Source organism: Oncorhynchus kisutch, linkage group LG15 (assembly GCF_002021735.2).
Source record: "Oncorhynchus kisutch isolate 150728-3 linkage group LG15, Okis_V2, whole genome shotgun sequence".
Lineage (NCBI taxonomy): Eukaryota > Metazoa > Chordata > Actinopteri > Salmoniformes > Salmonidae > Oncorhynchus > Oncorhynchus kisutch.
Window position 1 is genome coordinate 44,831,145 of NC_034188.2, and position 14,238 is coordinate 44,845,382.

Below are 14,238 nucleotides of genomic sequence, written 5' to 3' on the forward strand. Positions count from 1 at the left end.
CGACAGCGCAGGAGGGAAGGAAGGCTCTGGCTGTGCTGAACAGGCGGGAGACTCCGACAGCGCAGGAGAGGCGAGGCGCACTGTAGGCCTGATGCGTGGTGCGGGCACTGGTGATACTGGAGCGAGGACACGCACAGGAAGCCTGGTGCGGGGAGCTGCTACCGGAGGACTGGTGTGTGGAGGTGGCACAGGATGTGCAAGGCTAGGAATGTGCACAGGAGGCCTGGTGCGTGAGGCTGGCACCAACTTCACCAGCCGACTAACACGCACCTCAGGACGAGTATGGAGCGCTAACTCAGGTGCCATCAAATCCCCGACACGATCCGTCGGACGAATATGATATCTATAGCACCAAGCTAGCAACTCCCTCATTACTCTCCACTCCACTTTCCCCATTAACTCCTTCACAGTCTCTGCTTCGCTCACCTCTAACACCGGCTCTGGTTCTGGTCTCCTCCTTGGCTCCTCACGATAAACAAGGAGAGTTGGCTCAGGTCCATCTCCTGACTCAGCCACTCTCCCTCTGAGCCCCCCCCCCCAATACATTTTTTGGGGTGACTCTCGGGTTTCGCTCTGCGCCGCCGTGTCTGTTTCTCCAACTCCATTCGCCTATAGCCTTCTTCGCACTGTTCCAGCGAATCCCATGCGGGCTCCTGCACTCTCTCTGGGTCGGCCGCCCACCTGTCGATTTCTTCCCACGTCGTATACTCCATGCCATTGCTGTCCATAACGTCCTCCTTTCGCTTTTCCTGCCTGTTACCACACCGCTCGGTCCGTATGTGGTGGGTGATTCTGTAACGCCGTTCTTCGTTTGTTGAAAGAGAGGACCGAAATGCAGCATGGTGGTTACTCATGTCTTTAATGAAAAAAGTGACGATACATGAAATAACTTAATAAATACAAAAACAACAAACGGAACGTGAAACCTAATACAGCCTATCTGGTGAACACTACACAGAGACAGGAACAATCACCCACGAAATACAAAGCGAACTCAGGCTACCTAAATACGGTTCCCAATCAGAGGCAACGAGAAGCACCTGACTCTGATCGAGAACCGCCTCAGGCAGCCAAGCCTACACTCGACACACCCCTAATCAACCACAATCCCAATGCCTACAAAAAAAACAATACGACAACACAAAAAACCCATGTCACACCCTGGCCTGAACAAATAATTTAAGAAAACACAAAATACTAAGACCAAGGCGTGACACTTACCCACAAATGATGGCACTACAGAACCTATTCTTTCATTGTTGCTGAAAAAGCTAAAGCAAATCTGGTTTTGTTTGTAATTATTTATTTATTTTATTTATTTCACCTTTATTTAACCAGGTAGGCAAGTTGAGAACCAGTTCTCATTTACAATTGCGACCTGGCCAAGATATAGCAAAGCAGTTCGACACATACAACAACACAGAGTTACACATGGAGTAAAATAAACATACAGTCAATAATACAGTAGAAAAATAAGTCTATATACAATGTGAGCAAATGAGGTGAGATAAGGGAGGTAAAGGCAACAAAAAAAGGTCACGGTGGCGAAGTAAATACAATATAGCAAGTAAAACTCTGGAATGGTAGATTTGCAGTGGAAGAATGTGCAAGGTAGAGATAGAAATATTGGGGTGCAAAGGAGCAAAATAAACAAATAAATAAATAAATACAGTAGGGGGAGAGGTAGTTTATAGATGGGCTATGTACAGGTGCAGTAATCTGTGAGCTGCTCTGCCAGCTGGTGCTATAAGCTAGTGAGAGAGATAAGTGTTTCCAGTTTCAGAGATTTTTGTGTTAAACAAATCAAAATAGATTTTATATAGTAGCCACCCTTTGCCTTGATGACACCTTTGCACACTCTTGGCATTCTCTCAACTAGCTTAACATGGAATGCTATTCCAACAGTCTTGAAGGAGTTCCTTCAAGTCTGCTGAGCACTTGTTGGCTGCTTTTCCTTCCTTCCTTCAAATTTGGATTCAAAAGATTTGCACCGGTCTAATGTCCATTGCTCGTGTTTCTTGGCCCAAGCAAGTTTCTTCTTCTAAGGGGCCTTTTGGTAGTGGTTTCTTTGCAGCAATTCAACCATGAAGGCCTGATTCACGCATTCTCCTCTGAACAGTTGATGTTGAGATGTCTTTTACTTGAACTCTGTGAATCTTTTAATTGGGCTGCAATCTGAGGTGCAGATATTCTAATGAACTCATCCTCTGCGGCAGCGGTAACTCTGGGTTTTCCTTTCCTGTGGCGGTCCTCATGTGAGACAATTTCATCATAGCACTTGATTGTTTTTGTGACTGCACTTGAAGAAACTTTCAGTTCTTGAAATGTTCCAGATTTACTGACATTCGTGTCTTAAAGTAATGATGGACTGTCGTTTCTCTTTGCTCATTTGAGCTGTTCTTGCCATAATATGGATTTAGTCATTTACCAAATAGGGCCATTTTCTGTATACCACCCCTACCTTGTCACAATACAACTGACTGGCTCAAACACATTAAGAAGGAAAGAAATTCCACAAATTAACTTTTAACAAGGCACACCTGTTAATTGAAATGCATTCCAGGTAACTACCTCATGAAGCTGGTTGAGAGAATGCCAAGAGTGTGCAAAGCTGTCATCAAGGCAAAGGGTGGCTACTTTGAAGAATCTCAAATATAAAATATATTGCTTAACACTTTTTTGGATACTACATGATTATCTATGTGTTATTTCATAGTTTTGATGTCTTCACTACTATTGTACAATGTAGAAAATAGTAAAAATAAAGAAAAACCCTTGAATGAGTAGATGTGTCCAAACTTTTGACTTGTACTCTATGTATACTGTAGCTAAAAAAGTAATACTAAGTGTATGTTGTGTAGTAAGCTGTTAGTAGCCCATGTGCCTCACCCTAATAATTTGCTCCTTTTTAATTTAGCCTACTGTTCTGACTTGGTGTTGCACATGTAGCCAATAGCATGTTTTAGAGAAATGTCATTGAATATTGTCAGAGCTTTCTTTCTCTGCTTATATAGCCCCTTTATTTATCCTATGGTTCTTACTTGGTGTACAGGAAGAATACTGTAAGAACGGCCCATGTTCTGAATTCTGTCACTGTACATTTCAAAAGTGCTGAACAAATAGTTATATTGACAAATCGAAATTGCGTATTGCCTCTTATCCGATCATTGTCTAGTTATGCCATAGTTTGTACATCTCAATTGTCAGTAGATTAAGCCATATCAGCTATGGTTTTTTAAAGGCAGTAAATGAGACTGAATGAACTGTTTCGATGCCAGTTAAGGCTCTGCTGATAACAAGGTGTAACAGTGGTAAGGTGTTGGGACTGCTATTGGGACAGCTTTATGTAGGCCCTAACAGTTTGTGCACACTTTTTGTCACCGTTATAGTCCAATTAATATGTTATGTAGTGGCTTTTCTGGCATGCATTAAAAAAAGACTGCTCAATAAATGATTTCTATTGAACGTGCTATATCCAGGAGTATTTACTCTAGGTACAGGAAACCGTGCACCAAAACCTTTGGGTTAAAATAAAGTTATGTGGTCAGATAGTCTTGCTTACCTCCGTTTCCACTGGCTGGATCTGGGTCCACCTCTGTATCCATGCCTGGCTGACCAAAGTGACTGAGCCAAAGAAGCAGAACACTTCCTCTTTCACATTGAACTCCACGCTACATCTGCAGTCCACTACAGAGCAGTCTCTCTCAGATACTTCATCAACTGTATGTGTACCTGCCTAGTTTGATTACCAAAGGACCTGCAAATTGATCACTGCAGCAGCAGGCTATAAAACTCCCTGCACTTTTATTCAAACACACTGTTGTGGGGTTTACCTAGAGGTTGCGATGCATCCCCATACATCTCATTGGAAGTGTGGAGTCTGCCTTTTATGGCAATTTCAATTCCAGGCTGTCCACCATAGCCGATGACAACCGGTTTGCATTCAGCAGGACACAAAACGTTGTGCCACATTCAGATGGAAATACAGCATGTAGAACAAACATCTTTCTTGGATATGTAAAATAAAAGTGTCAGACCTATTCATGACATTTGTATCAGCACCCTTCCACGTTTGCCTATTTGTGGCCCTGGTATTGTGCATACAAATGTGAGTGTTCACATGGGGTAGGCCTATATTCACCATAGGCTTATTGAAAGGGTTGAAACTAGCAGAACATAAAGACTTCTCATGCGGAATATAAATCTGTCAAACATTTCCATCTAGCCCGGTCCCAGATTTGTTTGTGCTCTTGCTAATGCCAACTCCATTGCTGTATATTTTGTAATGACAATGAGTTAACATGACAGCACATACTGGCACTCAGGCTAATTTCCATCTGCAAAACTGAAATATTTGATGCTAAATATGCATTAAGGGATGCATCTTTCAGAACATTCTAGACAGGAATAAATAAAAATACAGCAAGACAAGTTTATTTCATACTACCTCAACTCTACTGCATCCTTCCAGATATTCATTGGCTCCTCTTTCGGAAAGCCATTCAGTCAAAGGTTTGACAGAACATATCAATTCTTAACATTACAATCTCAGTAAGGTCCACACTCAGACAGACATCGCCAAGAACACAATGACAATATGCATGACAAGCCATGTAGGTTATTGGACAAAGAGTCAGCAGGCAATGAAATGTGTTGTACTTGACACACCAAAACGTGTTTAGTGAAGATTTATTGACAAAATGTGGTCAACACAGTGGCCTAATACTTTGACCTTTTTCAAGATTGTTCTCCAAAGGATGGAGATGTGAAATTGTTTTTCATGCTAGATTTGACATTTGATACGGGTACTTCCTTCAGATAAAACAAAATACCCAACCTTTCCATGTAAGCAGTGACAGTTCAATTGTTTTATTAAAAGATTGTTCAAAATACCAAACCCTGTTTTTTTCCAGCTGTATCTACTCCGCAAAACAAATGGCCAATTTAAAACATATTGGGTTATTCAAAATAAAGCAAACATTCTTGCTCGGGGGCTTATTCATTACACCGATTGTTGCAATACGTTTTAAACAGAAGCAAATAAAAACAGGGTGGGACCTACCTGAAATTTGTCCAATAGAAACAATTGTTTCTCAGTTTGCTTCTTAAACAGTTCATAATGAATACACCCCTGTTCTCAAAGTTCAACTAACCATAAATTCAGAACAAAGATTCTGTCTGGCATTCAGACACACACTGAAAAGGATCCGGTCCCTGCACCTCGAGCATAACAGGCCTCCAAACGGTATTCTACATATACTCTGCATTATGTTGTAATCAGAAAGCATTGAGGATGAGGAATTAGGTTCTCTGCATGCATGCAATACATTGTTTCTAATGTGGGCAGAAAGACACTGGCGAACATAGAAAGAATTTGTAGGGAATACTCAATAACTTAAATGGACATGTATGCATGTTCCATACAGTTAACTTTTCAAAACACCTGCCCTGCTCCATTAAATTAAAATGTTTTTCTTCTATGTTCACATTGCTTTGTGTTCTCAGAGAACTACTTCATTGCCTTTACTTATTCACCCATCCCATTCAAACACATTAAGAATTAATGTAAGATACATTTTATTGCCATAAACAGTGTAGGAAAAAAGAAAAAAACAGATCTTTCTATAATACAGTAAGAACAAGGTATCACTTACTAAAATTTCATAACCAGTAAAATGCAAATAAAAATGGTTGCAACACATTCTCAAAAGCATCCTCCCACACAATCTACTGGTAGGCAGACTAGATTTAGCCAGTCTCCATGGGACAAATGAGAGCAATTGATTTTTTTTTCAGTTTCCTGTTAAAGTAGTACATTTTGCAGTGTCTAAGTGATCCATTTTTTTGATAAAATGCATATAACTATTAAGATGTGGAAGTCAAAAGTTGCCAGACATCGAGACCGTTGCAATAACCCATGTTTCTGATTTAATCTAGTGTGCGCTTCAGCCACTCATCTAAAACACTTTCGGCATCACTCCATTATGCAGGAAGCCATTTTGCCTGGATTTAACAGACTAAGATCAAAAATCTTTCAAAATCAGGTTCCAGAAATACACATTGAGAGACAACAATAAGGATTCAGTTCTCTTGGCAATGTTATCATTTAATATTTAAGACAGTGGAAATTTGAAGCTGAAATGATAATCATTTCACAAATAGAGCAGAAATTTAGGAGGAAAAGATATAAAAGACACCAAAGGAACAGCCTTTTGACAGCTGTATGTCTAAAACTGCAAATCATTTGGTGAACACAAAGGATGCCTTGGGAAAGGTAAGAGAAAATGACACATCAAAGTCCTTACCCAAAGGCAACAGAACCAAACTGAAGCCCCTGTCCCGAGTTCCTTTTGATGTGTGTGGGGTACGGGTCAGGTTGACATAGGCCTGGCCCCTGCCCCTCACAGCAGCCTTGGGTCCAACTGCTTTTTTACCAATTAGATGAAGGCCTGCTTTGTGTTAGCAAGCAGAAAGAGGAACCCAGCGCCTGACTCCCCAGCGAGCTCTTTGGGAGAAGTCTTTGAAAGATTTTTGGTAAACAAAGCCAGTAGATCCAGAGTAGACTTCCAGAATAATGCAGCCACGTGGATATATCTATTCCTTATCTGCCTCTTTTTCAAGCTTTGAGAATGGGAAACAAAACAAACAAAAAACATTATGGTTAGACAGGTTCAATTCCAGGGGAAATGTTAAATGATTTAATAGTTGAAACAAAATAGTTAACAACTTCTACACTACAATTGGATAGTTAAGCAGATACAATGACCTTAACAGCTCCACTAATAACAATTGTTTGTTACTTTCTGCACTGTTCCCAAACTGAACATATGGCTGAACAATGCGTTTTAACATAACGCCAATTTATATTTGGAAGTCAAAGGGGTAAAACTGAAACAAAAGCAGCACATTTCTGACCAAGGTTTCTTGTTGGTGTGTGTGTGTGTAGGAGGGGAGCAGACAATGAAGGTGTTGTGTAGACCAACAGTGATAACAAAACCTTCTGGACTCCCTACAGAAGCTCAGCCACAACTGCCATGAACCAAACCATCAGCGCAAACCGTTCTATTCTAACAATTCATGTTATATTGATTTTGTAAACAGGAGCATAATTCTTGTGGGGATCAATGCCTACCCACATGGAAGCATATAACAACCAATTCAGAGTTGGAGTCAAGACACACTTCAATTCCAACACAGAGGGTCAAATATCACAGTGAAATACACTACTAAAAATACTGAAAAGTTGGTTACTTTCCAGCTCAATTGTATTCATTCTTTACTGCAATCAACATGTGAATGGACCTTCCCAACAGAACTACAGACAAAGCAGGCACTAGTCACAGAAGCAGAGATGTACGTAAAAACCATGTTAACAGTTGACATGCATTCACAAGCTGCTCTTTGGGTGTTGGTGTGTTGTATTATTTTTCCAAGAGTATGTGTGTTCTCATCTTGTTTTTATTCCGCCTCGAATAAATATTTCACTCAGAGGGTTTTATTCAGTTTGTCATCTCCGATAAAGGATTGCTAACGAAAGACGTTAACGTATCCCGTTGGCATCGTTTAATTTTTCTACACCTCCCCCCACCCTCCCGGGCTCTGAGGCCTGGTCAATCTCTTAAGGTTTGTCTTTCAGAATTACCTCCTCTCTCGGCTTGGCTCCGCCAAATATGGCAGAATTGGGGTTGGCAACTTGGTTTAGCGGAGCAGCCACCGTGCGTGGCTTCAGCTGAAGCCGTGGTCTCTGTGCCCTCTCCTCTGTGGAAAGCAAGGAAAAAATGACTAACATGATTAACTGGTCAAGTCAAATGTTATCACATCAAATAGGTGGCCACTGGGTTCAGGGCTTTTTGGGAGATTAAATGAGGGGGTCAATATTGACACCTTCACAAAAGCTGTACTGTAACAAAACAAAGTCATCAAAAATCCCCTTCAATGGATCCATTCTTCCATGACTAAACATTGCCTAGGGTGCTTTTTCCCTGATGCCAGAAGTACTGCTTATTTTCAATATTCTCCCCTAAATCAGGGACGAATTCAGGTTTGGGACACCAGTTGAGGAGTCTGTCCAATCAGTGACATCTATCTATCAATCAATTAACCAACCACAGTGGAGAAGAAGAAAAAAAACTCCACACTTGGGAGTACCTCTGGTCTAGAGTATTTTATATGAGATAAGAGAGATTGTGACACCGTCAGAGGGTTCTCTGAAGTCATCCGCTCCAGCGCGCGGTGGTGGTCCGCCATCCCTGTAGCGTCCCCCCATGCCTGCTCCTCCACCGCCCCCCCTTCGGTCACCACCGCGGCCACCTCCTCGGCCTCGTCCGAAGTCGTCATCTCCTCTGTAGCCTATACGAGGAGATGCAGAGGGAAAATACATTTGAGACCGCCTTGGGCTCATGCAGGAGTGCAATGTTACAGAACGCTCAGATAAAGTTTAGTGTAGAACAGACATGATTAGCTCATAGAATAAAGATAAGGAATCTTGTGAGCTCTAAACACCATATTCCTATCAGTAACATTCTAAACATTGCAGATCTAACTAAATTAAATATCCGTCCTTGCCCAGCACCTGGAACAGCCCTGTAAGGTGACAAATGAGAATGAGGAACCTCCTGTATGAGTGATAACAGAGGGATAACAAACAAAATGCACCAAGGGACAAAATACCTGTGTAAATCGCAAAAAAAAAACTGAAATCTTATGGGGGAGGAAATTACATACTGCTTATATCAAACTATTCTGCAGATTCAAGGATCAAAAAATGGGAGCAATTGGTTTGCTTCCTTAGCTTGGTGCCCACTCTACCAACTGCACTGCTTGGCTCTTAAACTGCAGGATTCAAACTGGGCCTGATCTAATGACCGGTTGGGGACCGGCTAAACCAGCGGAATGCTCATCCCACCTCCTTCATAGTCGTCTCTGGAACCTCCTCTGGGACCACCTCCACGAGAGCCCCCTCGGCCTGCAGGGGACAGGGCTCAGTTTTAACAATAGTGGTGAGTGGTGCTTAGGGCTAAGGCAGGGGTGAGGAACCCAAGGGCCTAGTGCTGGTTAGCCAAGGACCTAGGTTAGTAGTACTGCTTCTAGAGACAGCTAGTTGAAGTCTTTGGTTAGGAAATTAAAAGGCAGAAAATATTTAGTTTAGCTGCTCAAATTTGTAGGGTTGTAGAGCTAAACAGGTCAAACACTATTACTACAGAAAAGGAAGCAGGAGAGAAAGGTGAGTGAGTAAGTGTGAATGGATACATTATGAAAAGTGCCAGAAATTCTCAAATCCCAGTATGTAGTGACATACAAGAATAAGGCCACAGAGGCAACAGTAGTGGTAGTAGTACCAGTGCAATGCACACTTATAAGGACTGATGATTTGATTATAGCGGATTCCATAATCCATTGATCTATAAATGTGATGCACAAGCATCTTGTCATGTTTTTATGACCACAAATGTTTGATTCTTCCGTTATTCTTATAAGTGGAATGCACTGTATGCTTAAGAGGTAGCAAACTCAAACAGAACAGCAAAACTTCTGATAATTGACAGATTTTAAGACAGCCTTGAATTTAAGTATGATGGTGAAAGATGAGTCTCAGGGCAATATTAAAGATGTATAATTATTCAAATCTAGGCCAAGAGTTATTGCTACTTCATATTAATATTTACAGTTAAGTCCATCCACAAATCAACTCATCTTGACTCATTAGAGAATGTAAGAGATCAACACTGAATCAGCTGACGTAAGTAATTGACATTTCTTTGTAGTTGTAATAATATACTACATATTAATAATTAATAAATATACTAAGCAGTAGGAGGAACAAACACGTTAGCATTCCAGTGAGTGCGAGCAGGTACCTCCTCTGTCGTTCCCCCGGAAGCCGAATCCTCCGGCACCCCTCTCTTGCTTTCGGCCCTCTGCTATGTCAACCCTGAGTGACCGATCCCCAAGGAGCTGGGGAGGGGGGGAAGGCACAAGTCAGCACTAGGAGGAAATGAAACAACATGGTCCCCTTCTCTGATAATGCTTCCAACAATGTTTATGTCCTACAAATATATCACTGTTGGACGCATCACTGTATTTAATTGTCCCTTTTATAAAATGATATTTGTCGTCACTGTGCTAATTTTTAAAGCACTTTTGGACAGCAATCTATTTTATGAAAGGTGCACAACAAACTAAGTTGATCATAGTTGGAGACAATTTTATTTGTTTTATGAAAAAACAGCATAATTTATTCCTTTGTCACGATACCCATATCACAATACTGAACTGTACGGTCATTTTAAAGTATACTCAGCAATGCATGAATAAACAGAAGTATCGGGATGATTTGCAAAACAAAAACAGGGCAATACCAGAGGATAATCTCCTCCGCGGTTGTCACACAGCCATCACGTTGTATGAAAGTGAAGTGACCTCCTATGCACATGCGCAGATGCTGTGTGAATGCTCACAAGACGAGCCTCTTGCATCAGTTCCACTCTGCAATAACTTTGGTTCACATGCTGCTCATGGCCACGTCATAACGCTGAGGTCTCAGTTTAAGAACTTGTTTAAATGTTAAATAGTTTGTGCTATAGCTTTAAAACATACAGCTGTTAGTTTCCATAATTTCAACTGGAAATTCAGTCCTGTGATACTGAATATTGTGACAACACTGAACCACAGTATCCCTTTTACATTTATGAACCAGATACAAATGAGGGTACAAATTGTGGGTACTCACAGCACCATCATACGTCAAAGCTTCTTTAAGGGATTCCAAGTCATCAAACTCTACATAACAAAAACCTGAAAGGAGAAAATTGGTTACGAAAAACAAAAACAAAACTGTTGCCGTGGCTTGTGATGTTTGTTACTCTATACAAACGGGTGCTTGCTCACCTTTAAACTTGTCTGTTTCTTTGTCTCGGACTAGTCGAACACTCCTGACATTGAGGTCTTTGAAAATGGCGTCTATGTCTCCTTGTACTGTGTTGAAGGGCAGGTTGCCCACGTAGGCTGTGTATGGGGGCTCTGTGGGTAGATCCTTCTGCTTGCGGGGTCCACCAGGTCCACTGCCACCTCTGGGTCTACCAGAAACAAACACTTCCATGAGAGAACAGACTACAAGAGAGCCCCACGTACAGGACCCCGAGGTTTTTCCTGGTCAAGAATTACTAAGGACTACTGCATCAATGGCTGAGAGTCTGAGCTGGAGATTATGGTTGATAATTGGGACATTAACTGAGTCACAGGCAAAATTGTTGCACAGAGGTAGTGCAGTGATACTTTTCAGCTGACTTTAACTGAGCCTTCCATAAATGATGTACACTTGGACAGATCCATTAACAATCAAAACCAAAGATCTACAGCTCAGATACCATAGGAAAATACATGTTGCACATACAATACAGGAAATAGGACAAGGCTGTCTGGAAACAGGAGAAAGAATTGACAAAGAAAAATAATATTTTTCTCAATGAACAGCAGAAGTTCCTGTGCACTGATAACAGCCATTTTGAAAAAAGGTGTACTTGCAATGAATGTTATGTAATTGTTTTCCCTACTGAACTTTTTTCCCTATGAATACACTGGATAAGAGCGTCTGCTATAATGATTTAAATGTTTTTTTTAAATGTATGCTCCTCATGAGGAGTGGTGGGGCACTGCCAAAACTTCAAGGAACATGTTCCCTTGCTGGCAACAGCACTCCAATCTGACAGGGTTGAGAGAAATGCAGATGGGGTACTGCATGCCTGCAGCATTCCTCGGGTGTCAAAGCAAACTGAGCGACCAGGCTGAAACAAGATGTACAGCCACCTAGCTATAGGCCCCAACAGGGGAAACGGGATATCAGTTGCATAACTGAATGCATTCAACTGAAAAGGGTCTTCCAAAGAAGAGAGTTTGGGCATATAGATCTTTCCCACAATTAGCAAGGAGAGCAAGTGATTTTTTGTAAAATAACCATGTTGGCTGTTGTGATCTTACATAGCAGTTGATAAGAGTTAAGGTGATCCTCTGTAGTTATTTGGCCATGGTGTCAAATTAATTTATGCCAAGTAGCCCAATAGATACAACACTAGTTTCAGTATTTCAGGATCAGGGGCTCCAACTCCTTTCCTGTATGAATCAATTAAAGCAGAATATGATTACAACAACTAACGTTGAGTCACTGACAAGTGTTGGCAGACATATAAAACCCAGATCTTCATTATGACCATATTTACGTTTATCCTATCCAAGGGATAATATTTTAACTTGATGTAATTTATGCCAGTAGTAACCTAGTTTATTTTCAAGTGTTTTCGTTGATTAGGCTACTTTTAATTTCTGGCTAAATGACCTAGCTGGATTGAGTTCCAGAACATATTTTAGTATTGCCGCAACATCGTCAGCACTTAACGTTTACAATTTTCTGTATTTAATGCCTGGTGTCAATGCACGAGTTAGCCCACGTTATGTTAGTTAAATTCATTGCTAATCGTTCAAACCTAGCTAGCTAGCTGACGAGTGCGCGCATCAAACTAGATAGGAATGGATGCAGGGTGCACTGGGCCCAAACTAGACTAGTTAGCAGAGGTAGCTAGCTAGTTCTCCGCATAAATCGTCATGCAATTATCACAAGCTAATCTAGCGAGCGCACTAGCTAGCTAACGTGACCACTAACTATGCATCAAACGACTTGTGCATTGAATAATGATTGCTAACCAACTAGCTAAACATGCTATGTATTGATAATGATTTCGGGGAATGGCGCATGTTGACATCTCGAGCTGTTATCACCCGATTTGGCCATTCAACGGAGTCCCTGCCTTGCTAGTAGTAGCACAACATGTAGCCCATGTGGGCTGCTTTTTAACAAGATGCTGGCGCCAAGTGCCATGCTGGCAGTCTGAGAATTATAAAATGTCTTGCAATCATAACCATGTCATAATATGCATTGTCAAACCAACATAAATAAGTCGCTAACATTCTGTAATGGAAATCTCACACGCACATCTGGAAGTAGCTAACTATGGTCAATCCACGAGTTTTCCCCGCCCTCAATACCGGCTTCCCATTCATCAAAGCAGCGGTGAGAGGCTAGCCACTGGCACTGTCTGGCCCGTGTTCTGAACCCAGGCCTATCTTCCAGAAGAATTTCGAACAAGCCCCTGCTTAAAAGTGAGGCATCGGTGCGTTTTCTTGCATCACCATACGGTACTACTGACACATTCTATTCGTCCAGGTATTTTCTTACCCTCTGCCTCCACCAAAACTACCGTAAGCCCGATCTCGGTCATCGTAGTTATCGTAATCCGCCATTGCCGAGATTGCTGTCGGAGAAAGCAGTTGGGTGTCGAAAGGTCCTTCAATATAGGGGTAGCTGAATTTTAGTTGTCCTTTCAGTGCCTGAACCATAAAACACTTTTGCACAGTCAGATAGATACTACAAGTTAGCTACCCTCAAATCACCCAACTAATTTAAAATAACAAGATCCAACCCCAGTGTCATTAGTTTTTTGTATCTGGATATTGGTATTTATCCTGGCTGGGCATACTACTACTGTAAGAAACAGGTGCATATGATGTTAGACAATTTGTACAGAAGTATAGGCCTTTAGCCAACACTATCTCCGTGCTATTATCCAAAGGAATATCAATGTGGCCTACCACCAACCCAGCTAGAGTTACACCATGCCAACATGGTCAGAGCATTTGTACAGAGCATTTCGTATTATTTTTTACCTAAATCTGAAACATTCCTTTAGTGTGATATGTTACGAATTACAATTCGTATTATGTGAAGCGAATATACCAAATGTAAAATATGTTATGAATTTGCGAAACGTATTATACTGTAAGTATCAAACGTAAAAGTGAAAGCTGACAAAGTAAAAATCTGACGTTCTGCCCCTGAACAAGGCAGTTAAACCCACTGTTCCTAGGCCGTCATTGTAAATAAGAAGTTGTTCTTAACTGACTTGCCTAATTAAATAAAAGTTAAATAATGTTTTTTTAATGTATAAATCATTTCAAATTGCTTATATATATATAAAAAAAAGGTTTATTTTTTATTTTACTTTATTTACAGATAGCCAGGGGCACACTCCAACACTTAGACATCATTAACAAACAAAGCATTTTTGATTAGTGAGTCCGCCAGATCAGAGGTAGTATATCTCTGCTGGCTGCCCAACCACCACAGAAAGCACTGAGCTAGGCTGAAACACCTGCATTTTGGAACTCCCTTACTCACGAAAGCAAAAA

The 14,238-nt window shown here is 41.2% G+C and overlaps 1 protein-coding gene across 4 annotated transcripts; it reads right to left on the minus strand.

Moving 5' to 3' along the window:
* Positions 1–4,649: 4,649 nt before the first annotated feature.
* On the minus strand, positions 4,650–13,668 carry eif4h (eukaryotic translation initiation factor 4h). Of its 4 annotated transcripts, none has more exons than XM_020503899.2 (8): positions 13,229–13,668; positions 10,888–11,069; positions 10,730–10,794; positions 9,858–9,954; positions 8,906–8,965; positions 8,194–8,349; positions 7,643–7,758; positions 4,650–6,621 (listed from the first exon to the last, which is right to left on the minus strand). In XM_020503899.2, the coding sequence occupies exons 1-8, from the start codon at positions 13,387–13,389 to the stop codon at positions 6,595–6,597; spliced, it is 864 nt and encodes a 287-aa protein (XP_020359488.2). In that variant the 5' UTR covers positions 13,390–13,668; the 3' UTR covers positions 4,650–6,594. The 4 variants fall into 4 exon arrangements, with proteins under 4 accessions (XP_020359488.2, XP_020359487.2, XP_031646180.1 ...); XM_020503898.2 differs by having other exon boundaries at positions 10,888–11,075; positions 13,229–13,660; XM_031790320.1 differs by lacking the exon at positions 8,906–8,965 and having other exon boundaries at positions 13,229–13,362.
* Between the last annotated feature and the right edge of the window lie 570 nt (positions 13,669–14,238).